The sequence below is a fragment of the Panthera tigris genome, chromosome A1, assembly GCF_018350195.1.
Source record: "Panthera tigris isolate Pti1 chromosome A1, P.tigris_Pti1_mat1.1, whole genome shotgun sequence".
Classification (NCBI taxonomy): Eukaryota; Metazoa; Chordata; class Mammalia; order Carnivora; family Felidae; genus Panthera; species Panthera tigris.
Genome location: NC_056660.1, coordinates 162,773,900 through 162,801,802, shown reverse-complemented (window position 1 = coordinate 162,801,802; position 27,903 = coordinate 162,773,900). Strand labels below are relative to the sequence as shown.

At 35.3% G+C, this 27,903-nt stretch overlaps 1 protein-coding gene across 13 annotated transcripts in view; it reads right to left on the bottom strand.

Moving 5' to 3' along the window:
- PAM (peptidylglycine alpha-amidating monooxygenase) overlaps positions 1-27,903 on the bottom strand; it is a 274,684-nt gene that overhangs the window by 51,868 nt on the left and 194,913 nt on the right. For all 13 annotated transcript variants that reach the window (XM_042990810.1, XM_042990811.1, XM_007074957.2 and 10 more), the window contains 7 exons: positions 15,387-15,435; positions 13,935-14,002; positions 12,740-12,820; positions 12,376-12,452; positions 11,941-12,044; positions 4,315-4,499; positions 3,181-3,249 (listed from right to left, as the gene is read on the bottom strand). In XM_042990810.1, coding sequence (XP_042846744.1) covers positions 3,181-3,249; positions 4,315-4,499; positions 11,941-12,044; positions 12,376-12,452; positions 12,740-12,820; positions 13,935-14,002; positions 15,387-15,435 — 633 coding nt within the window. The remainder of the gene's footprint in view (positions 1-3,180; positions 3,250-4,314; positions 4,500-11,940; positions 12,045-12,375; positions 12,453-12,739; positions 12,821-13,934; positions 14,003-15,386; positions 15,436-27,903) is intronic.

Below are 27,903 nucleotides of genomic sequence, written 5' to 3'. Positions count from 1 at the left end.
TTTAAATGAATATTATTTAACAACTCAGACCGCCCCCACCGCCCTCCCACAGACTTAATTAAAGCTTCACTAAAATGTGTCTCATTGTTGTACGATCCAGGACAACCTGATAGGTAAAGCTGTCATACAATGAGGCTCTTCTGATGTCTTCATAATTACATCTTTTGAGATAAGGTCTGAGATACATTTGCCTTACACCAAATTTTGTTCTACAGGACGCAAACACATACAAGGATACTGCAGAAGGTAAGTGTGTTTGTAAGCATAGGCTGGGCAGTACTACATAGATTCATAGATCTGAGCTGTCTCTTTCAAACTCTAGTAAAATTTCCAATCAAGGTTAATATCCTGACAAAAATTAATAGCTAGCAATTTCAGTGATTCGAATTTCAAAAACACCCCACTTCTATTCCTTCTGGAGAAACAGAGTATCAGATAAATAATGTGACACAGCTACATTTTTTTTTCAGCCTATAGCATATGAATACTTCTCTCTCTCTCTCTTTTTTTACTACCTTAATAAAAGTCATCCCTTCTTTCCAATGGAGCATTTATTATATATCTTGACCTTTATCTTCCTGTATGCTTTCCAATGTATTAAGATAGGAAGTAAAAATAATATTGTTTGTATTCTCCAGGAAGAACTATCTCTATTATTTAGCTACTGATGGGTATAGAACTTGCCTTTCTGACATTTGGGGTCTTTTCTTTCCTGCTCCACAAGTGTTCTATTTCCATTGGGGATCTGACATCCTCTGTGTGACCAACATAGATGCTGTCTGTTAACTTGTGGCTAGCACAACTGAAATGATTCATGGCTTTTATTTATTAGGGATTTAAAATATTAAAAGAATCAGTACAACCTGGAGGAGTACCTGAACATAAATTGTTTTGTCCAGAGCACCAAAATAAGGCAGGAGGTTGAGTTGGAGGGTTTACTTTAAAATCAGCAGATGTGGCATAATTTATCTGAATAATTAGAGCCCTGATCAATCTATCAACTCAGGGAATGAATACAAATACACATTTTGTGCAAATCAACATCTTTCAGAAGAATGGGGTACTTACTCTCTCAGTAATGAGTAGATTCGCCACGTGTAGCGCAAGGAGACAGATTGACCTCATTAGCGAATCAAATGGACTGTGTGTACAAATATGCATTTGGCATACCTTTATATTCTCTAACTTACAGGCTGGTGGTCCCCAAAGGCCTGTAGAATAATATATAGGCTACAATGGACATTGAATGGTTTTTGGTTAGGTATCTGTCTTCAAATAACCTGGGAGGTGACATTTTGATGGACCCACTAATGTCAACATGTGAATGCCATAGCCCATTTTCGGTAGTATGAAAATTCAGTCAGAAGAATATTTTTTCTTCTCAAGTGAAATAACTTTACAGAACTTTTATTCGTAAGTAGAATAAAGCACTAACTATAAGAAAATAATTTCTTCTGTGTCCGTGGAATTCTTCTCTGGAATCAGTAAGTCTTTGGATATATTTAAACTTCTTAATATTATATGTATGCTATCAGATGTGAAAGGGTAAATGACTGGCAAAACATGAAAGTGTTTTAAAGAATTTGGTTTTTAGGCATAAGTGATAGACCCGTCCTAAATCTTATTTGAAAAGAACAGGTTAAACTTGACATTTAAGGTTCTTCACCTAGTGAAACTTTTGGGTTTCTAACCTTTCAGAAGTTTCAGTGTCTCCCTTGATCAACTCAACAAACTTGAAAAGGAAAACACAGCCCAGCCTAAGTTTCCATAGAAACTTACCTTTTTATTAGACACATCTACTAAATGATGGTCTCATTCCATACTGTATCACATATGTTACTATTTGGAAGAGTATGCGAAGATGACTCAAGTTATTTCAAAGACATATATTCCAAACAGTGTGTTCATTATCAAAACTGAAATGATTCATTTTAAGTCTGATCAAATTTCAGTACAATTATAACAAACACTATTACTACTACTACCATATTTAGGTTATAATTACTAACTTCCTTACAATTATACACAAAGGATTGATAAATTTAGCTAATTTAAATCATACTCAATAGTTTAGTATGAGCCATTTAGTATAACATCATCTCCCTTTTTTTGACTCAACAGAAAAGTACCAACAACTTTGAGCTAAAGTCCTATTTTATTTTTCCCAAAGGCCATTTTGTTGGAATGAGATGCTATGGAACATACTCTATATAACTGAAAAAACATTTCTATTACGGTTTACCTTATTTCCCTTTCAGAGTGCATGTTTCCCTTTAAAAAGTCTGTATTCTTTAATTTTGCAGATACTCTTAATGCAAGAGTGTTATCTTTGTCCTAGACCTCCTAGATACATTCTGAAGAATTCCAATAGTGGTTTACAATATCCAAAGAGTGAGAAATTTCTGTCTGTTGCCAATAGAAAATATCTATTTCCTGTACACTTTATGTTGTCCTAAGAAGTATGTTTGCATTAACATTAATGTTTTAAAATATATCCTATCTAGGCCAAAAAGACTTGATAAGATAACATACTCCAACACATAACACAAAGTATCATCTTTGAAACAACTAGTAAGAAAAAATTGAGGAAAATATTTTTCAGTGCCAAGATACGCAGTGTATGACATGCAAGGACCAAGTATTACAGCTTCAAATAAATGGATCAGAGGAAGAAGGATGCTCTCCTGATTCATCAGATGGCAATTTAATATAAAACTATAAATGCCTAAGTTGGTAATCCCACCTACCTTACTGAAGGCAGAGAAGACTTAAGAGAGGCCAGATGCAAGTTTAAGTCCTAATTTATTTTAAATACAGTCAATGAACATACCATACAAAATACACAAGATTTTAAATGGTAAAGTCCTTTCAAGTTTAAAATGCTGCCCAATGAATGTTTCTAACAATTATATTTGCGCTATATATAAAAGATACAATATTAAGTAAACCAAAACAAAGAAATATCTGATAGGTCCAAATTATTACATCAAGGAATTTTACTTTCAAAGCTAAAGTACAACAATTGACCATTTTCTCATGAATTATATATTATATAAACACAGCAATACACAGGGATCGAGGCTGGTAAGACCTAAAATATCTTAGTAACTTTAAGATTTGGTTGCCCAATTGGAGTATGAACACTTTTATAGGTCAAGTTATAAAACTATGCATACATACCCTGTTCTAACACTTCTTCTTCTCCTTTTGGCTGCTGTTGTAAGGAAGTCTTATCTTTGTTCTCTGTTTCTGTAAAGGATCAAAAAAACTGAGCATAAATTTGTGGGATATATCATATACTTTAAATAGCTTATTGGAAATATGCCGTCAACGTAAAAATATTTTCAGGGTCTTATGTTTCATAAAAACAAAAGCATTAAGAATTTAATTCGCAAAAATCTCCAGTGTAACCACCAATTAAGAAGAAGATTTCTGACTTAATAATTAAATCAACTACCCTTTCAGTAATACATACATGATACCAAACTAAAAATGCATTAATAAAACTGCTTATAATTTTAAAAATTGAACTTACTGAAATTTTAAGGATATTTTAAGAACATTTTAAGGCACATTCTATAAATATATTAAGATCTTAATAAGTGACCTAATTGCTATGTAAACTTCATTCATAAAATTTCTAATAGAAAGATATAAGAAGGTGCTCTGGCACTTTAAGATTGAACTTGTAAAACTCAATGAAGTCTCAGCATACTTCATCCAATAAAACAGGGTGTGGGTTTTGCAATTTTAAACTAACAAAATGACAATCAGTATGATCATTTTGCAGAGGAAGAGCAAGTTCATCAACAATTCTGAGAATGAGACCAAAAAGGCCAAGATTAGAAATGCCTCATAAATCACAAACTCTTCTTTGCTTGAGGAGGCCCATTAAAATAGATAATTTAGGGTATGGTTGGAGACAATCACCATTTTCATTGGCAAACTGAAGCACTCTTCAGAACATGGTGTATAAATTCATAAATTACATAAGTCATTACTTGCTATGGAAGGAATCAAATGGGGAAACTAGAAAACATGAATTGAATGAAAAAAAGAGGTACATTTCTGGAATTGGCCCCCAAATTAATCTGTTTCATCACCAGTTGAGATTTTTCACTTTAACTGTTTTGATGGGGACATGTCAGGAGGGACGACAGGTTACAAAAGAAGGGAAAGTGGGAATTGGATTGTGTATACAAGTGATTGTGACAGGAGGAGGGTGATTTTAAATATTAATCATACAGTCAAGTGTGATATGCAAGAAAATATAAAATATGAAATCATTGTACTGTAAATTAATACCCATTTTACCTTTGTGATGTCCATGCATCATAACCATATCAGACTGCACAGGAATTGGAATATTGGCCTCCGGTGGTATGGTTCTGAACATATCTGGAGCTACATTCTGCGTGCAGGTCATGAAAGAGACTGCATGCCTAGCTTCCATGTAATACATAATGTATAAGTTGCACATTTCATCACTAGATGTGCCACTGCAAGCAAAAAAAAAAAAAACAAGACATAACAAATCAGCCATTCACATAAAACACATTCTTAATGCAAGAAAAACACAACCAGTAAATCTGCCAGCAATGGGTTCAGAGGTGGAAATATTGTGCACTTATTTTATAGCTTTCATTAAAGCCCATCACAGTTTTTAGTATCTAAAGCACAGTGTCAAAGGCCTATCTCCACTTCATAATGGAGTATCCATTCGCACTCACTCCATGCAGTACCAAGTACGGCAGATGGAAATGGCATTTAAGCAGCCATTCTTTCCTCTTTTAAGTCCTTTTATTCTTTAGCCCTTCTTCCATTTGCTAAAACTCAGAGATTGGGCAAAGTACTTTTCTGACAGAAAAATCTTAATTATTCATTTAATAACGGTAAAATTCAGGACACTTTAACAGGAATGTCATATATTATTTACAAGCCTTCAAAAATGCCTTCTTCCATTTAACCCTGAGAGTCTAGGATCTTGCTTTGGGTAACTGCCTTCTTCCTCATGGTCACATGAACGGAGAGTCATGTACTGACCCTAAGACATCATAAATGTATCCCTGAAACCTGAACTGGCACCTTGGCTTCTACACCAGGGAAGAAAAGGGAGCCTCAGGAGTGATACAAAATGAAAGCAATCCTAAGCTCTTCTAAAGACTCAGACCTCCATGGGGCAGCACTGAACAACTGAAAGACTCAATATTAAAAATAGATTTTAAAACAGTGCGATGATGGGTGTGTGGGTGGCTCAGTCAGTTAAGTGTCCGATTCTTGGTTTTGGATCAGGTCATGATTTCACAGTTTGTGAGGTTGAGCCTCATGTTGGGCTCTTTGCTGACAGTATGGAGCGCGCTTGGGATTCTCTCTCTCTGTTTTTCTCTCCAACCCTTCCCTGCTTACACATGCTCGTGCACGCTCTCTCTCTCTCTCTCAAAATAAATAAATAAACTTAAAATAAATAAATAAAATAAAACAGTGGGATAGACATTTCCAAGATAAAAGTTCCAAATAATATAAGTTATGCCTAGTAGTTTAAAACATGTTTTCTTCTTTCTTTCATGTGGGTTATCATGTATTTCATTCTCTGCATTACTATTAGGAGGGAATTATTTTGGTACACCATCATGAGACTTTCATTTCCAAGGTAGTTTGCGCAGATGAATGTTTCCTTTTTGGTGTTCTGACAATTTTTAGCAAGCCTCTGCTAATAAAAAACAAGCTATGAAGTGGACTATTTGCTCTACAAAAATACGTCAGTGGTGATTTTTCCAGCAATGTCATGTGGCACTCTCTTCCTCTCCATAGCAACAGAATGACATCAGCAAGGGAAGGAAATTTTTTTTTTTTCAAAACAGGGATGTAGTTTCTGTAAGGTCTGAAAATGTAAAGCCCCTGAGAGACCAGAGGAATGAATCCCTGCCATGGGAAGCACTTTTCATGCTTTAAAAGTCATTTGGCTTCTCATTCTCTGAATCTGATACCTGTCAGTGTAATTGCTTCTCCCGTGAAATATAAGCAAATGGTGAGGTGCAATCCCAAACAAACACCTGTTCACTACACAGATCTTCATGTGTCAAAACATCATTCCTAAGAATTCCATTTTAACATTGCTGGAGTTGGTCAGAAAACTATGCGCTATAAAAGAAATGGCTGGTGTCAAAGTAATAAAACCAGAACCTCTCACCATATTATCTACCCTTCCCCTGTTCAAAAGGAAGTAAAATATATAGATCAAGGGACAGAGATGAGGGAGAAGAAATTCAAGATGTGGCTCTAGTTTAGGAGACCTTGAATCATCATGCAGAGAGGGAAAGCAAAATAATCATGTATGCTTCTCCAATTAGTGAAAGTAAAATCTTAATAAATTTATATAGTAATAAATGAAACTTGCAACCAATCCATGGACAGATCCTCCCATATTTTACCTGTATGGGAACATCATGCCCATGTTCATCTCTAAACACATGCCTGTGAGATAGCATAATCTGCTCACCAATATAGTTTTTTTAAGATACCGATTTTATGATACAAAATTGAGCTGGTCAAATAACTTAAGAATCTTTGCTGTCATACAGAAAATTTCATTAAAGAGCTAAAGAGAAAGAAAAGAGTCATACTTTATTCCTTTCCATCCATAACTGAACTTGTAGTTGAGGTAACTCTGAGTTCCTATCTGACAGGGAAACTATCACTTCTTAAATGGGTTAGGACTCAAGACACTCTTAATATCAGCAAACTAATTTGCCTATTTTATTCCACATCCTTCTTTCTTCCACTCAACAGTAATAAAAAAATATGATATTAAATCAAACTGCTTTTGGTTAAACATCAACTCTTGATTCTGGCTCAGGTCATGATCTCCAGGTTTGTAAAATCGAGCCCCGTGTCGGCTCTGTGCTACAGCACGGAGCCTGCTTGGGATTCTCTCTCTCCCTCTCTCTGCCCCTCCCCTGCTCACATGCAAATGAATGTGCATGCTCCCCCCAAAAATAAATAAATAAACTTAAAAAAAAATCAAACTGCTTTCTGTATTCCTAAGGGAGAATTCTGACACATCTACCCTTATTTTCCATAAAGAACAACATGTGCAATTCAACTCTGTCAACCTAATGACTATTAACATGAGAAAGTATGTTGGGAGGCTGTGTTCACACGTAGGCCCTGGCTCTGTTGAATAGCCCTTTATGCATTTCCTAATGCCAATGTGATTCCCTGAACAATGCCTCCTAGTACCAGCTGTATTCCAAAATTACAGTGGTGCAGGTCTTTCATCAAGCAAAATAAAGTGCTTATGTGATTACTACTTTTTATATCAGCTAGCTCTCAATCTGACAAAGTGTGATGAACCTGAAAATTGTTAAGCCCTCAATAAATATTTGTTGAAGGAAAGAATGAATAATCTATTTTAATAAATGTTTACAACTTGTTATGGCATAACCAGTTACCCCTAATATATCATACTGCTGAGTCAGGTTAATTTTATGAACTTGGTCTAAGGCATTCCAGAAAAATATTTATAGCTATCTATTTATCTATCTACCTATTTATCATCTATGTTCTGTGAAGGTTTTAGTAAAATATATTATTTCATATAAACATATGTAATAGAGGTTTAAGAAAGTACAAAATATTCTCAAATGTCCCATTTTAAAGAAACCCAAATCTTGTTGTACACTGTGACTCTGATACTCCTTCCATTGATCATGCCCTCAGCCCTAATCCCATTAAAAAAAAAAAAGAATGATGGGAAATACTAATTTTGGAAAGAAATATGAACACTTTAAAGAACTTCATTTTCATGGGGCGCCTGGGTGGCTCAGTCGGTTAAGCGTCCGACTTCGGGTCAGGTCATGATCTCACGGTCCGTGAGTTCGAGCCCCGTGTCGGGCTCTGTGCTGACAGCTCAGAGCCTGGAGCCTGTTTCAGATTCTGTGTCTCCCTCTCTCTGACCCTCCCCCGTTCATGCTCTGTCTCTCTCTGTCTCAAAAATAAATAAATGGGGGCGCCTGGGTGGCTCAGTCGGGTTAAGCATCCGACTTCAGCTCAGGTCACGATCTCGAGGTCCGTGGGTTAGAGCCCCGTGTCGGGCTCTGGGCTGATGGCTCAGATCCTGGAGCCTGCTTCCGATTCTGTGTCTCCCTCTCTCTCTGTCCCTCCCCCGTTCATGCTCTGTCTCTCTCTGTCTCAAAAATAAATAAAACGTTAAAAAAAATTTTTTTTAAATAAATAAACGTTAAAAAAAAACCTTAATTTTCAAAACTTCGGATTGTTTCATAAGGGGTTTCATGGTGCTTTTAAACTTATACATTAAGGAGTTATTGATCATATACCTTTATCTTTGCATATAATACACTTTAAAATGTTGATTAAAGTATTGTATTTGATATCTATGAATATCCATCAGACATTCTCATATGTACATGAAATAACTGGTTCCAAATGAAAAATACGACCAAGAAAAATGACCAAATAGGTAAATATTATCTACCAATTCTCAAGAGTCAATTTAAAAATTTAGCATATAAACTTTCTGGGAAATTAACTGACTTAATTGGCTTAATTAACTGACTTAATAAAATTCTTTTTTGGTTTGTTTAAACTTGACTAAATGTTAGAAACGAATTTAGAGAAGTCTCATATTGAATATAAAATAGGTACTGCAGTCAGCCACAAAATACTGCTTTTACATAAATTAGGTAGTACTATGTTGCCAGTATATACATCGGTGCAACTTTGTCTAAGACATGTTCATATTTACTATTTAAAAAGAAATTTAATATATCTAGGTTAAAAAATATTACCATTAAGTAAATTAATACGTCTTATTTTAAATCCATCAATTTTTTTTAAGCTTATTTATTCATTTTGAGAGACACAGAGAAAGCAAGCCAGGGAGGGGCAGAGAGAGAGAATCCCAAGCAGGCTGTGCACTGTCAGCGCAGAGCCCAATGCGGGGTGTGAACCCACAAAATGCGAGATCATGACCTGGGCCAAAACCAAGAGTCAGATGCTCAGCTGACTAAGCCACCCAGATGCCCCAAAATCCCCTTGTTTTTTCGAAAATGTTTATTTATTTTAAGAGAGAGAAAGAGAAAGCACGGAGGGGCAGAGAGAGGGAGAGAGAGAATCCCAAGCAGGCTCCATGCCATAAGCAAAAAAGCCTGACATGGGGCTTGATCCTAGGAACCGTGAGGTCATGACCTGAGCTGAAATTGAGTCGGACGCTTAACTGACTGAGTCACCCAGGCACCACCCCCCCCCCAAATCCACCATTTTTTAATGGTTGTATTTTTTGTTGAGTCCCTGCTATGAAAATATCAGTCCCTATTTTTAAAAAGTGCTTTTTAAAAGCCTTTTAACTATCATTGTTCCACTCAGGCAAAATTTTCTCCAGTCCTAAGATTTTTAGCTTACTACAAACTTAAGCTCAGATTGGGTGGAAGAATACTCAGCTGAAAATCCTGGTAGGTCACTGATAGAATTTCCCCATAAAACCTAATTTCCAGGTGGCTGCAGAAGAAGAAAGTTAAACATTTGATGCAGGTGGTTCTTCCAGGACATGGAGGGACATCTCCTAGCCCCATATGACCTGCAGGTAAGTGGGCTTGCATCTTAGTAGGCTTCCTGCTCATGGCTCACACCTGTGCCCAGAGGGAGTGCATGTTCATGTATGTGGGTTGGGAGTTAGGCAGGAAGGGAGAAAAGGGAGAGGAACTTTACAGAGTATCATTTAACAGATTCATAAAATACTGGTTTTCTTTTTTTACTTTTTACATTCTCAACTGTAATTCTATACTACCCTATGGAAGTAGTATCCATTATTTTACAAAATGAATGCATTGATGCTATAACCTTTCTAAAACTAAAATGCATATTAGTGCTATAGGAATACCATGTGTTGTTATGAGAATTATTATTCATATTCAAATTTTATTCAAGCCTGTCTTATCAGTTTATCATTTCACTGGGAAAAATTGCTTTCTTAATATAAATTAAATATTCCGAATATGGGCTCATCCCATAACTTAATTTCCTGTAATTTCCCTCTATTATCATTTATATTTCAAAATGGCATTCCCTTTAGCCCACATGGGATGTACAGTCACTTTAGGGTATTATTTTATTATTTATTTACTTATTTATTTAGACAGAGAGAAAGTGTGTGTGCACGTGCAAGAGAGAGAGATCTCAAGCAGGCTCAACGCCCAGCATGGAGCCTGATGCAGTGCTCAATCCTATGACCGTGAGATCATGACCTGAGCTGAAATCAAGAATTAGACTCTCAACCGACTGAGCAACCCAGGTGCCCCAAGCAAAATGCATATTTTTAAAAAAACTAGAATTATTTGGAATTAGTTCTGAACTCCGAAAAATGAAAGAGCCTTCCTGAGATTACTTTGGCCTCTCATTTTGGCACTATTAACAAGTTACTAGTTTTTATGTTGGATACTGCCTCACAGAGGACACTCAAAGGATATAATTTGGTCAAAGTTATAAGTCCTTCCAAATTGCTAAGGGGGCTCTCAGCAAAAATTTCTACCTATTCCACACTTGAACTTGTACACTAATACACAGAATGTGTTGAAAGGGATTTTTTTCTTACTTTGTTTACCTATTTCAAAGGTTAATAAAATCACCAATGGTACTTAAGTAAAGCTGTGGAGGTCTACGCTAACAGAGTGGAAAATAGCTGATCAATACCCTGTGACTCCTATTACTTCACGTGAGAAGTAAATGTCTAATTCTTTCCTTCACATCTAACTTTGTCTACTTTGTCAAGCCTTTTCTTACTTACCATTCATGCGACTCAGTAATTTTGCTGTTTTCCTCAAGACTCCCAAACTTAAAAAATTTATTCAAAAGCAAAACTCTTAGAAACTTCTTGTTTAATATAACGATAATTTTTTTGTTTGTTCTATCTTTAGCCTTAAAATTGATGTTTATTAATATAAAAATCATCTTAGAGAGAAATAAAAAATCCTATTCCACTGTCTCAAACTCCTTTTTTTCCTTTTACTTGCTTCAGCATCTTTTCCCTTTCCCCTGACAACCAATAGCTGGTGTTGTCACTGTAAGAATCATCATTAGTACATCTAGTGTATATTTTCAGGTGCCTACTTTCTATAAATTCTCTTTGATCAAAGACAAGTAGTTTAAAATTCCAGCTTCCAGGTGGCATCAGTAAATATTTTATAACCTAGTTTAACATGGAAAGAAGGCTCCTTGGTTCTTTTCTGGCAAAAACAAAACAAAAGAAAACAAAACAACAAAAAACTATGATAAGGGCCTTTATCTTTCATTTTTAATTTAGGCAAACCTTTTTTGAAAGAGTTTATAGTGCTTTGAAAATTTTACTTAGTGTTATAAAAAATATACTTCTTTCAAAGAGGCTCAATATTTAAAAACTGTTTAAAGTCCAATGTTCTCTTTTAGAAAAGTGCTACATATTATTATTCTCATTTGGTTGACTAAACAACTGGAAAACAATGAATACATAGAAGTTTTAACAGGCAGAAAAAAATCACAGTTCTGAGTAATTAATGGACACCACCAAATGTGGAAGCTATATATTTACCTAAATTTGACCATAGGGCAAAAGGACACTTGAGAAAGAAATTTCATTTTCCATTATGTTTTTCTTCATTAAATGAGCCTGAGGAAGTAATATACACTCTTGTGACAAGTATAATATATGGAGGTGTGATATGGAAGGCTTTGAATAAAAAGGAGGAAGGCAAGCATATAAAAATAAGCACATGTTCTGGAGTTTATCCTCATCACTCAGTTCTAAAATGAGAAAAGGCTATATATAATTTATTATAATTGCTCATGATAGGAGAAAGTCTGTGATTCAGCCACAAAGATAAATGTCACTTATAATCATGCCTTGCCCCAATAAAACACTTTTAAATAGCGAAATTTGCAAAACCATACCCAATATGCGTGGCTTCTGTCCTTCCTTCGCCAGTGAATACACATCTTGCTGCCAATATGTCACCAAAACTAACATCTACTGGGTGTTCCACAGGATAGAAAGCCTGCCAAGAAGATAAACACAATTCATTAATATTACCAATAAACCCCAGAACTGCATGCTTTAATAATGTGAGGCTTGGCACGCCCTGGGTAGAAAGGATGAAGACACACACATGCAGACACACGCTTCATCGTCTGTTTAGAAATGTTAAGAGAAACCATCAAGTTGGAAGTTGTAAAAAACGCAGTTACACACAGCTTAGATACAGAATAATGGTAGATTTAGAGACGCTAGGATTCTAGAGACATTCACAAGGATTCTATGAGGGTTTCTAAAATTATTATCTGCTGATTAACATTTTTTCTCTCAAAATTAAACTAGTTTCTACACACCTGTGGCAGCTGGGGGCTCTGGCGTCCAATCAGTGTCCACTGTCCATTTCTTACTCTATACCCACTCACAACCTTACCTGTAATGAACATAAATTAGAATCATATAATATCATAAAGTATTAGAAAAATAAAAGGCATTATTTGCTTTCCTTTTTCAAAATAAAATCTGAATATTGTCAGAACCCCAAACGCTAGGTATTTTAATGAAAAGATATGAAAAAAATATAGAATTTCAAGGTATTATGCAACAACATCTCTCATAGAAACAGACTTAAGGTCAAATATAATTTACATTGTACATTTATAGCATTAGCAAGCACAATGGTAAATATTTATAATTTAACCTATAGTTTAAAGTTCTTACCTAAATGGTGAGTGTGAACTCTATAGGCAAAGACATGCATTGGATACTTTTTGTAATGGCATGAAATATCCGAATTCACCACTGTTAGAAATGAAAACACAGAAAACAGGTCACTATCCAGCTGGAAAACAACATTATTCTTGTCTAAAAGTATGTATAGGTAGTAGTATGTACAAGATGCTAGGCACAGGGATTTTCCTATAAAGTGGACATGCATTCATGTATTCGGTGGATATTACATGCTTATTATGTGCCAGCCAATTTACTAAGATGACCTCTTACCCTCTTGCAATAACCTCTTGCCCTCACATTTAATTTCCTTCACAAACAAAATGTCTAGGACCAAATCAAGACATACCGTCAGGAAAAACATAGGCTTAATCTGTTACTTTTACCATGAAATTTATGCAGTTGAAAAAGCTTAAAAATTGTTTTTATTTCTTAGAAAATAAGGATTTTTGAAAAATTGCAAACACCTAAGGTAATTAGATTGACAGCTCCTGTTGAGAAGGAACCACTTCATATACATCTCTTTCCCTTCAGTTTAAAACACTGTAGTTATTCAATAAATATGTCTTTGATAATAAGTAAGCAGTAACAATGATACCATACTTGTCATTAGCTTTAAAAGATTCCCAGTAAAAACAAATGAATGATATTTAATAGGGCATTTTCATCAGAAGATCAGATACATTGATAAATAATATTACACTTATTCCAAAAGCTTTTAGTAAGTTTAGGAGAATCAGCTATTATTATCCCCATTTTACAAACAGAGAATTAAGCTCAGTATATCTGAATTCGAAGATTGAGTCAAATCAAGATTTGCTAACTTCTTGATTTTGAACCTGATATTCTCTGTAGCAAGTTTATGTCACAGTATGCTATGAGGTTTGTTTTTGGCATCTAAAGAATGGAAGACTGATTTGTAAAATACTCAGGATTTATTCTTTCATTTACATAACTTACTACCTACCCATGGACCTTAATTCTTAGCATCTCAATAAAAGAATGGATGATAATAAGCTACTGGCTTAGAATAATACAAAAATCTATTTTAAATCTAAGGATGATAATAAGAATTGTTTTAGTTTTCAGAGATATTGGTCATTTCAAAATTTTATTAAAAATATTCTGTAAATGCATTTCTATATATTAAGTAATGAGATCATCGTAAATCTGAAAAAATAATTACCTTTTTCTCCTGGTGGAATAACAGTGTCAACAGACATCATAAGGTACATGCCAGCAATTAATGGCTGTCTGCAGGAAACAATAATATTTATCTTAACTATTTGAAACATCAAAACTATGGCCTTAGAAAAACAAGATATACTTCAGTACACCAGTCTATAAGATTCACGTGAAAACTAAAACAAAACAATATGGAAAAAGAGGTAGAATAGATGTTTTTCTTAAAATAACTTAATTTCCTGGGCAAGGAATTAAAAACACATTTTTATGGCATGGTGCACTTGGAAAGCAGTCTCTAAATGGCTCCTGTGATGGTTAATCCTATGTGTTAACTTGGTGAAGCAAGTGATAGCCCAGTTGCTTGGTCAAACGTTGGTCTAGATGTAGCTGTGAAGGTATTCTTTAGATGTGACTAACATGTTAATTATCGACTTTGAGTAAATCAGATTACCATTCACCCTGTGGGTAGGTCTCTTAAGAGAAAAGACTGAGGTCCCAGGAAGAGGAAGGAATTCTGCCTCCAGATTGCACTGGAGTCTGCCTCGAGTCTGCATGCTGACTCCTGCCAGAATTTCCAGCCTGCCTTGCAGATCAGACTTGCCAGCCCCCACAATCATGTAAGCCAATTCTCTGAAGTAAATCTGGCTTTCTCTATACGTGTGTGTGTGTGCGCGTGCGTGTGCGCACGCGTGCGTGCACGCATGCATGTGCGTGTGCTTTCTACTGGTTTGATTTCTCTGGAGAATCCTGGCTTATAATAAAGCTCCCAATAGTTAGCTCTCAATATCTTAGCTCTGACACTCATGCGCTTGTGGAATCCTCTTCCCTTAAGCATGGATTGGGCACAGTAACTCGACTTAGGCATTTGTTATTTCTAACAAGCAGAATAAGGCAAATGCAATTTCACTTTTTTTTCCATAGGAGTCAGAGTATAAAGATTTGTGGCAACTCTTTTCTTCACCTATCAGACTTCTATATTATTCAGTAGCTTCCAATATTAGGCTGCAAAAAGGCTATGGTTTCTATCTTACACGCCCTTTCTTGCTTTCTGTTGCTGGGTGTGATGGTAACCAGGTGCCATATTGTGAGCTGTCTTGTTTAGAGCCTACGAGGCAAGAAATGAGGGAGTCCTCCAGCCCACAGCCAGCAAGGAATTGAATCCTGTCAACAGCCATGTGAGTAATCCCGGACGTGGCTCTACCTCAGGGGACCCCTCTCCACCCCTCGCTCCCAATGACTGAAACCCTGGCTGAGCCTTTGATCACAGCCTTTGTATGAGACCACTAGCCACAGCCCCCAGCTAAGCTTGTGCCCAGAATATTTGTTGTTTTGGCCACTAAATTTAGAGTAATTTGTTATACAGCAATAGACAATGAATCCAGTGGATTTCCCACTTTTAAGTTCTCAAAGATCTTAAAGCTGTCACTGAGCTGGGGTAACTGGAAGTACTTACGGCAGGCGGGTGAGGTGCAAGGACACACCAGAACAGTCTTTGTGATTATCTGAAAATACACACACACACACACACACACACACAATACACATCTTAAATATGAAAATGTGAAAATCGAATTTCAAACTAATAAATTTTAAACGATTATAACTCAACACTAAAAACACCCAACTATGTTTTATCTCAATGGTGCTTTATAGTTTGCAGAGTACTTTCATATTCATGAATATATTTAATCTCCAATGCATCATGACAACAAAAGTCTGTGGTTTTTTCTTGACACCACAAACTGCTAAGTCAACTGCTTTCCTGCAGATGTTCAAGATACTAGTCAAAGCTTAGAGAAGAAAGTTGTTGCTGCTCTTTATGAATGAGCGACCTCGTTGAAACATCCAGAAAAGTTGATTAACTGGATGGTTTGCTCCACGGTGGCTCCAGACAACTAGTTTCTCTACTTTTAAAAAACTGTAGCAGTCCATACTTTGACCTTTCAAGATACAGCCATGTTTAGAGTCTGCAATGTTTTTGATATATGAATAGGAATCACTTTGTTTAACTTCTATGCCTTGCCCATTCTTACCTCCTAAATAGAGACCTGATGCTAATTTTCACCCCAACTGCAGTGGAAAGCCTCTGACCATCTCTTTATTTTTGTCAAGGACCCTTTAGAGACCTCTGACAAATCATTTTCCTTATGCCTTTGCCTTCCTGAAGTAGAAAGAAGGTAAAAATTTAAATGACCCATCCTAATTTTTATCTCTGTTGAACTTGCTGATCTGTCACCACAGAGACCATGAGTAGTAACTCATACTTACTCATTCCTTCTATTTCTGTATATGTTAAATTCTTTTTACTTCACATTTTATTGTATTTATAACACATTATATCTCAATTTTGAGTTGATTTAATATAAATAACTACTGTGTGTGTGCAAGATTGACAGATTTATACTTGAAATTAAGAAGTGAAGTATGCTAACAAATAACAGCAGATAGAATAGTTTATGGGAATTTCCTTGTTTCAGCTATAATTCTTATGAGAAAAACAAAGGTAGCTTCATACAGTAATATATAAAAATAGGTAACCTAACTAACAAGATATACATTTTGATTTACCAGATATAAAATTCAGAAAGTATAACAAATCATTATTTAATACTTTGGCCATAAAACACAAAGGAAATTTCTCGATATAGTATTAAGATTGATTTTAACAAAGATAGTGCAGGAATAAATTCAAAGATAAACATTTTATATTTAATCAGGTTTTTTTTGGTCACTTTACAAAGGGATCTCTATCTAATCTCCTAAATCAAATTCCAATGTGGTGATATTTTCATAATCATATTAGTGAGGTTTTTTTTTTTTTTTTTTTTTTTTTTAATTTCAAGTGAGTTTTAAAGAGATGGCGAGATGAGGCACCTGGGTGGCTAAGTCGGTAGAGTGTCCAACTCTCTGATTTTGGCTCAGGTCATGATCCCACAGTTTGTGAGATTGAGCCCAGCATCAGGTTCTGTGAAGACAGTACAGAGTCTGCTTGGGATTCTCTCTTGCTCCCTCTCTCTTTTCCCTTCCCTCCTCTCAAAACAAATAAATAAACATTTAAAGAGATGAGAAAATAATAACAAATAACAACACAAGTTTATCTTAATTTTTGTCCATGCTTTTAAATATAGAAAGGATAATTAAGTATTGTTTTTTAAGGTCCTAAAAAAATTATTTTGGGGGCACCTGGGTGGCTCAGTCAGTTAAGTGTCCGACTTTGGCTCAGCTCATGATCTCACGGTTTGTGAGTTGGCACCCGCATCAGGCTCTCTGCGGTCAGTGAAGAGCCGACTTGGATCCTCTGTCTCCCTCTCTCTCTCCGACCCTCCCCTCATGCTCTCTCTCTCTCTCAAAATTAAAATTCAATTAAACATTACAAAAGACTATTTTTGAGACTAAGGTTTCCTAAATGAACTACATGAGCTATAGTAAATATGCCTAGTCTGTACTACTTTCAGTATGATTAGCCAAGGACTTCAACCAGAATTATGTAAACATCTACATGATCAAAAGAGAATGGCTGAAAGTATACCATGCATTCATGCCAAATGATTTCCAAACTCCAGAGACTCACTAATTTAGCTTAGTCAATTTTAGGAAACATTTCTCGTGTGTATAAAAAACATCATACCCATCTTATAAGGTTATTTTGAGAGACAATAATCATCCTTTCATTCAGTTAATATTTATTGAGTACTTGCTATATTAAGACACTATTCTATACATGGGGGATGTAGTGAAAAATAATATATTCAAGTTTCCCGCTCTCGCGGTACTTACGCTCTAATGCAAATGGAGGGATAAGGAAATGAGGTAGGTAGGAGAGATACAGAAAAACAAAACACCGAATATATAAAGAAAATAATGTTACAGTAAACTCAACAGGATAATGTGAGAGTGCATAGCAATTTTATCCACTGTGATCCAGGAAGGATGGCGTGGTCTTGGGGCTAGAGATTGTGTAGGCCATGCAGAGTGTGTTAAAAGTTTTATTATTCTCTGTCTGACAGATGCCACTGGAAGATTTTAAGGAATGAAGTGATAGGATCATATAGGTGTTCACCTAGCACAGTACCTGGCACTTATAGATGACTAATTACTGAATGTTAGGCTTTGTAAATTTTTTTAATTAACGATATACCAGGAGAGAGTTTTTCCCCATATGATGTCCATCCAAACAAAAGGGCCAGTGTGCAATGAGAATTGCTTCTTGGATTTACATTACATTTTTGCATTAAAAGAACCAAGTGAGTCACATTTTGATATCCGACTTGGCTAATATTCTTTACCATGACTTAAAGAAAATCAGGAACAACTAATAAATAAATTAACACATTTCAGAAACTATTAAGGAAATTCATCATTAAGGCTGAAATGTCATCAAATTCAGAGTAACAGGAATGTTACTAATAATAGTAACATGCCAGCTAATGCCAGGGACAGTGTGTCTTCCTTTAGATAATGTTCTTTACTAGAATTGTCTAAATGGAGAGGATTTTTACTCAGAGAAAAGCTCAAAAATAAGTAAAAAACTTATGTTAGTCTATACATGTCGAATTTTAATTTGAGGACTTTTTTTTTAAATACCCAGACTTATAAAAGTTTTCTCCAAATTAAATAAGAGCCATTGCTATGTAATTGTTGTATATTTACTTCACTCCAGAGTTTTAAGAGTGAGTCATAGTCTCACCACTCACTCCACTATAAAGACACAGTACAGGTTTTCTTTTGAACTCATGTTTATCAACCACATGCCATATCCTATAAAAAGGTCAAGGATACCACACAATCATAGCAAATCAGCTAAAAACTCAAGTAGTAATATGAGATGATCAACACATTCTTAAGAAAAACATCTGAACTTCTGATTCACATATCATAATGACTTTAGGAAAGATTGAATTTTAAGGCTCTACGTTTTTTTTTTTTTTCCTATATAATGTGACTCTTATATGGGTAGAGGGTTGGTGAATATACATATAAAAATCCAAAGTAAAAATCTTGCCTATTTTACAAAAAGCTCAAGAAATAACAATATATAGAATTAAAGTTAGTTACAAGATACACTTAAAAACCACACTAGATAGAATTTCTGAGTCACTGCTGAAGGAATTTATTTACATCAAATTTATCTGGTCAATGTGATCCACTGAATCAGCAAGAAACAAGGCATTTCTAAAAACTATGCTGTGTGTGTGCACGGGTATGTGTGTAAGCATGTAGACAGTATGTTTTAAATTAAACAGAACACTCTGGATTATCATCATTATTTAATCATGGGGTAATAGAGTTATAATTCTGTGTTACTTTAAGAAATTCTGTTACTTAGGGGCACCTGGGTGGCTCAGTGAGTTAAGTGACAACTCTTGATTTCAGCTCAGGTCATGATCTTACGGTTGGTAAGATCAGGCCCCACGTTGGGCTCTGACATTGTGGAGCCTGCTTGGGATTCTGTCTCCCTCTCTCTCTGCCCTTCCCCTCACACTTTCTCTCTCTCTAAATAAACAAATAAGCATAAAAAAAATAAATCCTGTTTAATCACACACAGTTACTTAATAATGGATACACATTTTAACAATGATATTTTAAGGTTTCTTTTTGAGTGAGACAGAGACAGCGTGAGTGGGGTAGGAGCAGAGAGAGAGAGGGAAAGAGGGGGAAAGAATCCCAAGCAGGCTCTGTGCTGCCAGCACAGAGCTTGACGTGGGGCTTGAACTCATGAAACTGTGAGATCATGACCTGAGCTGAAACCAAGAGTGGATGCTCAACTGAGTGAGCCACCCAGGCACCCATTAACAATGATATTTTAAGTTGAATAAAATTGTAGAAGTTATCTCCAAGTGAGGAAAATACTTATAAAGCATTACTTATATACATTTTAGACATTATTACAGTCAACTGCTACATATATATCATTTCAAAGTCAAATTTTATTATTGTAAATGGTTGTAATCTCTTCTCATGCTACTTTTTACAGTTTACCCTGAAGATCCCGTGTGCTTGCATACACACACAGTGAGAGGTCCCCGAGGGAGCAACTTAAACTCCTTCAAACAAGGTGGTCTGGGGGCCTGGAGGGCTCCTGGATCCGCTGATATTCCTACAGCAAGTGGTAGCTCTGGAGAGAAGCATATTTCAGCCTAGTGTTTGGTGCGGAGATTATGACCTTCTAACTCCCACTGTGATCCTTGCCATAGTGATGCATTCTTATTTCCATAACCTCTACTCTGATCTTACTTCTGGTGAACTCAGAAACTTCTCCTAGTTTTGCATATTTCACTGATGGTTTCCAGTGTGCTCTGACTTTGCCCTTCTATTGCGACACAGTACTTCAGCGACAGGATACGAAGCTTCATAAGAATTAATTCATTTCAATTCGCTAGGCTATATATGAATCTGTCTCTGACATGCATCATCATAAAAATGGATGACAACTTAAAAGGTTTATTATCATTAAAAAATACATCAGTGCCTCTGCTAATATTTTACCACATAAAACAAAAAAATCAAAATAAGGACTGAGATCATTAAGAAATGTATAGAAAATGAACTCAGAATGTCAACGTCATAAGCTAGCTGAAAAAACTCCTCGGAAAGGCTGATTCTGTGACTAGAATGAAAGTAAACAGGAAAGAAGAGAGAAGAGGAAATAGATGGGAAAGTTAATGTAGGGCAGAAGACCAGAGAAATGGAATTCCATAGCTTAAAAATAGATAGGAACAGTAATGAGTCAAATAACTAAAATAGCCTGAAATTATAGGATTGAATTTGAAAGACAGCTAGACTAGGAAGTGAACAACTTCCCCAATTTATATTTCCATATAAATATTGTACATGTTTGTACAGTGGACGACATGTTGGGTGGAAAGTTTGAAATTAATCTGTGTATTTTAATTACACACAGTTACTTGATCATAGTGCCTTATAAGATCGTAAGTTGCAGCCAGGTGCTCTTTGAGTTCCTTTGTCTACAATGAGTAGGATCTGGAAGGTTATCAATTTTAATACTTGGTAGATTTAGTATTCATAATCAATACTGATACCACTAAAAAACCACAGTCTATAAATAAGATAATCTATGTAAAGAACGTACAGTCTTTGCGGATCACAGTAAATATCCAATACATATTAGTTGTTATTATTATTATTCTTTTCATTGGTAGATCCCAAAAATCTTCAACACATGAATATTTTATTTTAACAAATATAATTTCATAGTCATAGGTATGGAATTTCTTTAACTGTAGAAACTAGACCACATAAAATTTCTTCAACTATTAACAAAGTTATAAAAAAGGGGAAAAGGAGATGAGAATATTTTTTAATGTTTATTTATTTTAGAGAGAGAGAGAGAAAGAGAGAGAGAGAGACAGACAGACAGAATGGGGGAGGGGCAGAGAGAAAGGGAGACATAGAATCTGAAGCAGGCTCCAGGCTCTGAGCTGTCAGAACAGAGCCCAACGTGGGGCTTGAACTCATGAACCATGAAATCATGACTTGAGCCAAAGTCAGACGCTTAACCAACGGGGCCACCCACCAACCCCAAACATGAGAATGTGAAATGAGTAAAGACATGGTTAAAAAAGGGAATTAGAATTGAAATGGTATTTTAAAGATGTTGCACAAAATAGGAATACTCTCAAAGTAGGAACAGAAATGCTGATTAAGAAGGGTCTGTACTAGGTAGATACAGAACAGAGTAATCACTAAATAAAGAAATATTAGTAAGACATAAGTACCATGGTCTGGCTAAGATGAAATTCTTGGACTGGGTACCACAGGACCATGAAAAAGTTGATAATGCATTGTTTCAAGATCCTTCCACAACTGTTAGTAATAAAGCATCCCCTGATCAGACTGAAGACAATCTGCTTCTTTCTGAGGTCTGGACTAGAGGTCAGTTCAATAGGATTCTATGTTTGCAGAAAAGACAGCAAGGCCATTTTTATCCTGATACCGAAACTGTTGCTTTAATTTACATTTATTCACTTATACTGCACAACTGTCTTCATGCAAAAATCCTGACAGGTCTTCCTTCCAGCTAGCTTCATTTATTTTTTAAAATTTTCTTATCCCAAAGTAAACTATTCTCTTCCTCATTGGATTGGGCTATAGGTTCATTCTTTCTTCAAGGTACACTGGTGAATACTTGACTCCTAGCTATTAATGTTCTGTACTTATCGAGGATTGAACCCAAGATGTCCCTGTTAAAGAGATCTTTCATGATCGCTGTTCTCTTTTAGTAAGACATAATTATAGCCTAATGGATTTAAAGATACAGAGATGAAACTTCACTCACTAGATAGGTATCAGAAGACAATGGGATATATTTCATTATATGTCATTATATTCCATTATAATGTCATATGTATGTACTTGAAGCTTTAGTAATGGTGAAGATGTTAACAGTGGAAAAGTTAAAAGAATTATTTTTTAAAAGATGTAAAATAAGAAAGTCTAATAATGTCTTAGAAGCACATCACAGCATAGGACAGTAAAGAGTACTAGTAGTTGAGTGGTTAGACTTCTGGAGAGTAGTCTGATAATGGAAGAAACAAGTATTTCCAGACACTGGATGAAACTTGAAAACAGCATTCAATCAGAATCTAATCTTGAGCAAAATGAAAACTGGACGACCACTCCACAAGGGTCTCAAGCTTGTCTCTTGAGAAATTGCTCTCCTCTGTTGAGGCTGAGACCTATAATCACAGCAAGATAGTTTATCAAATATATAGACTCAGAATTTCAGAATTGGAAGGGACTCTGGAGATGATGGAGTTCAACTCTGGCACTTTATAGAGAAAAAGAGGCTGCAGGGATTAGGAGCTTTGGCCAAAGTAATTTAGCTAACTGGGTCATACCTGGGTATCAAAACTAATTCTCCAATGTTACTAGTTAGTAAACATTACTTACTTAAAAAAAAAGGTTCTATTTCTTAAACACTTCCAAGGGATTTTATTTATGAAATATCCTGAAACTAAGATAAAGGAATTAAGCAAGAATGGATAAGTAACCAGTGGTACTTAAGGACATCCACTTAAGCAGGAAGTTCATTTCTCTTAATGGCAGGTGAATGCATGGGATGTGAGGTTATCCATTCCAAACTATTTAGCTTGCCTTTCTAATAATAGCTTGTAGTTCCTGCTTGGATACATAGTTAAGTAGCAAAGTAACTGTGGAATAATGCATGATAATAACCTATTACATTGTAAGTCCTTAGAAGACTCTTGGTGTCTCCTAATCTTTCCCTCTAGAGATAGCCTTCTACATTTCATGAGCTCATCTTGTCTTGGTTGTTTCCTGCTTTAATAAAAAAAAAATAGGTTAACCATCAATCCTGGGGGAATATTATTATAAACTACATCCCACTAATTGGAAAAATCCTCAGAAAGACAGTTGTAGAGTGGATTTCAATTCACTGCACTCTCCTAAGGTGGTAAAGGATAAAGCATACCCATTATCTACCATTCCAACCACAGTTTTGGATAATGGATCCTTTCCTTATGGAAGTACTGACAAAGCATGCCTGAAACCATTGCCAGGTCTTATGAAAAACAAAGAAGTAACATCTTTAATGATAAAAAACGTATTTCACAAAATTTGTAAGAAAATAGTAAACTGTATCATACCTTTCTACTCTCTCAGAGTGCTCTGAACAAAAGTTAAAGGCTACCTTCCCAACTTTTTCCCTGTCTTGAACAAACAAAAATGAATGAAGGATATCACTAGTATACACCAATAATTCTGCAATAATGTTTGTACAGATAGCGTGGTAACTATTTGCTTATTAAACTGGCTTGATCTTCACCTTATGGTTCTTTGTTCTAAATGAACAATATTAACTTAATGAGACAGATGATGTTTTTCTGAGATTACATCATGGCTCCCAAGGTGACCAAGAATGGGAGAGTACTTGGGGATTCATTTCTAAAGTCAGGGAAATTTTCATGTAGACAAAATTACTTGGAAAATCCCTTAGGAGTGTAGATGGTGTGGTCTCTTAATAGATTAAACACAGCCAGTCGCCTTCGCATTGGAACAGCTTGCTGTCAGTTTTATCAGCTGGACTATGTTGTTAAAAAAATAAAAGTTATTTCTATACAGTTGGACTGTGTGGTTATAGAAAAAAAGGTTCTTTCTGTAAGTTGGAAAAGCTGTAGCTGATGAGATGGACACAGCACAGGAGGCAGAGGGAACAGCAAATTGGGGTCTTTTCCTGTGTTCACTCTGGTTTTAATGAAGCTAATACACAGCTCCTTTATTGTTTTTGTGGTACCACCTGTATCATAAGTACAGGTCTCAAAGTCACTGGACAGTACTCAGTAAAAAATGATCCTCCAAATTTACCAAAAAATGTATACCTGTAAGTTTTTTTTCTTAAGAGTTTCTTCAAGACAAAATTTGAAGCACCAAGTTGCTCCTAGAGAATCCGTGGATCCCTGAAATCATAATCTCAGAATATCAGTACTCTCCAGTTATAGATCCATTGATATAAAATAATCTTCACTCAAAAAGCATGAATACCTTGAGCTGTCACGGCAAATGTGTATCTGTTTAGCAAATATAACTGCAATAGGGGCACTGCTAATACAGACACAACCTGGAGGCCGTTGAAAGCTGGCTTAACAGACAAGCTTCAGTGCTAAATAAACCAGCACTACAAAAAAAAAAAAAATCTTCAAAAAGGGATTCCTTTTGAAGCTGTCACTGCAGCAAGTAGGCCTCTTTTGATTTTGTATTCTCTGCTATGGGACTAGAAATTACTAGCTTCCATCTGTCCTGTGGCAAGGAAGAGAAAATGCATTTATCCATCTTGCAAGAAGACGACTTGCACAAATGATGGCCTGTGCTGTTTCCAAAAGAGATCAAATGGAAGGCAGGCAGGCAGGCTCACCAACGTGCTTTTATAATCACTCTGTTGGTGGAGGATGTTAAGGCATGACTAATGTCAAAGCACCTTCCTGTTTCCATCTTTTATGAATGCAAAAAAAAAAAAAAAGTATCTACAGCAAAGCTTAGAATTTATGTGACTTCTTCTGTCAGAATTACAAAACTGCCCCAGAATCATAATTCTAAGGAAGTAAAAGACAAAATCCACCAATCCTAGGTAAATATTTTTTAAAAATGGCACTGAGTTTTTAATTGTTGATTGATTTTTGAACTTTTTGTTGAACTACATAATATACAGAAAAGTGCACAAATCAAAAGGTACTTAAGCTTCAGGAATTTAAAAATGCTAACATACCCTTGTAATCAGCATGCATATCAAGAGGGAAAACCCTCCATTTGTGTCCCATTCCTAAGGCATTAAGTTTTAAATCTTTATGTCATGGATATGCCTTATGTAAACATTTATTAGTCTTTCTGGAGTTGTCTTTTAGGTAAAACCCAGCACACTTAACTAGCTTCTAGTTAAACTGGACTATTTTAAATATCATACCTGGTTACTATGAAATATTTTTTCCCTTTCTCTCAGTGAAAGCCCTATCAACTTTCTTACTTCTGTATCTCTGTTTTTAGTATATATTCATTTTAAAAATGATAATCTAAATTTTCTTCTGCATTCTTCCCAATTTTTGTTTGTTCTCCCCACTGAGGGCTGAATGTCCATGCAAAAGTCTAGGAACCACAGAAATAGTATTAAATAAATAATGGAATGAAAAGGGACTTGAAAAGTTTTTAAATTATTTTTTTCAGTTTACTTATTTATTTTGAAAGAGAACACACAAACAGTGAGGGACAGACAGAAGGAGAGACAGATTCCCAAGGAGGCTCTGCACCATCAGTGCAGAGCCTGATGTGGGGCCCCAGCTCATGAACAGTGAAATCATGACCTGAGCCAAGATTAAGAGTCTGACACTTAACTGAATATGGCACCCAGATACTCCAGGACTTTCAAAGTTTTAGTCAAAGATACTGTTTTAAATTCAATTTGAAATATAAAGCTAAAAATGTTTCTCATATAAAATGCTCTATCATGATTTTTAAAATCATTTTGGAAGGTTTTTTTTTATGTATATAAAAGGTTAACCTTTCACCTCCTTTAGAATTCTTAACTCCTTTGTGCAAGATGCTCTCCACCTTTTATTTAATTTAAACCTCTAAATGCTCACAAATGATAAACAAAAAGAGGGTATGCTATGGCAACACTATCCTACTTTGTTTTGACAACAGGAACTTCATATTCTGCAAATGCAGTAATTTAACTGCAATATATGCCTTTTGAAGCTCAATCTAAAATCAGTGGCTACATTTTCCACCCAATTATCTTCCTCAACTTAAAATACTATTGTATATTGTGCTTGGTTCTTCAGTGAAAAAAAAATAATCTAAAAAATCTAATTTACATATAATTATGCATGCATGTAGTCCTTGGTATTAATTAGGGAATACACTTTGAACATTATAGCTCCTGTATTTGATTTAGCATTAGTTTTCAGTAATTCAATAAATATGTTTATGTTGTAATGTGAATAAAGTAACATTTATAAAACACTTCAGAGTTGAGAGGTGTAAGTGCTAAGTATACTTATACTATAAGTATACTTATATATAGTATACTTATACTGTAACTATACTTACATAAGGTATATAAGTGCTAAGTATCACTTCTACATTAACGAAAAAAATACTGAAACCCCTTGGTGACCAGATTTATCTCTCAAAATTCCCTTAGTCCTTAAGCAAGTCTTTATACCATAACATAAAGGGTTAGTGTAGAAGGGACTGTGGTTATTGATCAGATTTTATCCTTCTTTCAGTTAAGTTGGGGAAACAAGAATAAGAAACATTTGCAAAAAAAAGATGGGGATAGACAAGTGTGAAGAGGAGAAATATTGCTGCAAGAAGAAAAATTCTTGAAAGTTTTCAAAGATAGAGAAAATAAGAATTAATTTGTAATGAGAAGAAATGCAGAGCAGGATGAAGGGTTTTCAAATTGAATGAGGAAGAGAGAAATGTTTCCATTGGCAGAAACAGGGAGGTTAGTGGGGTTTCCTCCAGGTCTAGGGAAGGGTGGATTCTATTTTTCTAACAATATTTTGTAAGTATCACTAAATATTATAATTGGATCATTTTCATCAAATGCTTTATTTGTCAAATATTTATTGAGGGTATCTTTTCCATTTTACAAGTAAGACAGTCAACTACCATAAAAGGGTATTAATAGTAAATGGGAAATGGAATGTGCAAATCCTAGCATATCTCTCTAAAAATTCCTCTTTTGCCAGAATTCCTAGAACATAGGAAACAAACATAAACATGCTAAGGCAATGATGGGGAGCAATGAGAGACAGGGTGAAGGGTAGGAAACTAGCTGGAGTATGTGCAAAATGGGTAACATCCAAGGATGATGCCCTGGAGAGTGTCAGTGCCCTGAACTAGATTTCACTGAAACATAATTGCATCTCCCTATTTTTATGTGAGCCAATGGGCAAGTAACTTTATTTCTCCTCTTAATTTCTTTTGGTTAAAAAATGAAATGTTATCTGCTATTAATTTAAACAGAATTAATTAGTTGGGACTATGTAGCCCTGACCAACTTCAAGAGAGGAGTTAATAAGTACGAGTGATTATAAAGGCATGAGTTGCAAAGAGGTAAATGAAGGTAAAATATAAGCTTTGCTTCAAAAACAACTAGAAAATAAATTCAAAATATGAAAAAGTAAATGGTATTAGGGGAACTTTTCTTCCTAAAAAAAGACACACTTAAGCTAAATATTATATTGTTCAATGTTAAATTGCTTTAAAAAACACATTTTAAGGGATAAAAATGTTCTGAATATATTCTTTAACAAAGAAATAATACTGCAGTGTTTAATATGTCTTCTTACAACCAAATGAATGAAAATGCAATTTCTGATTCTTAATGACCATATTTAGGTATTAAAATAAACAGGTGTCCCATGGAATGAATGAGATGAATAAGGATCATTAGTCTTCCATACTGAGGATGATTAACAAAGTGAAAAAGC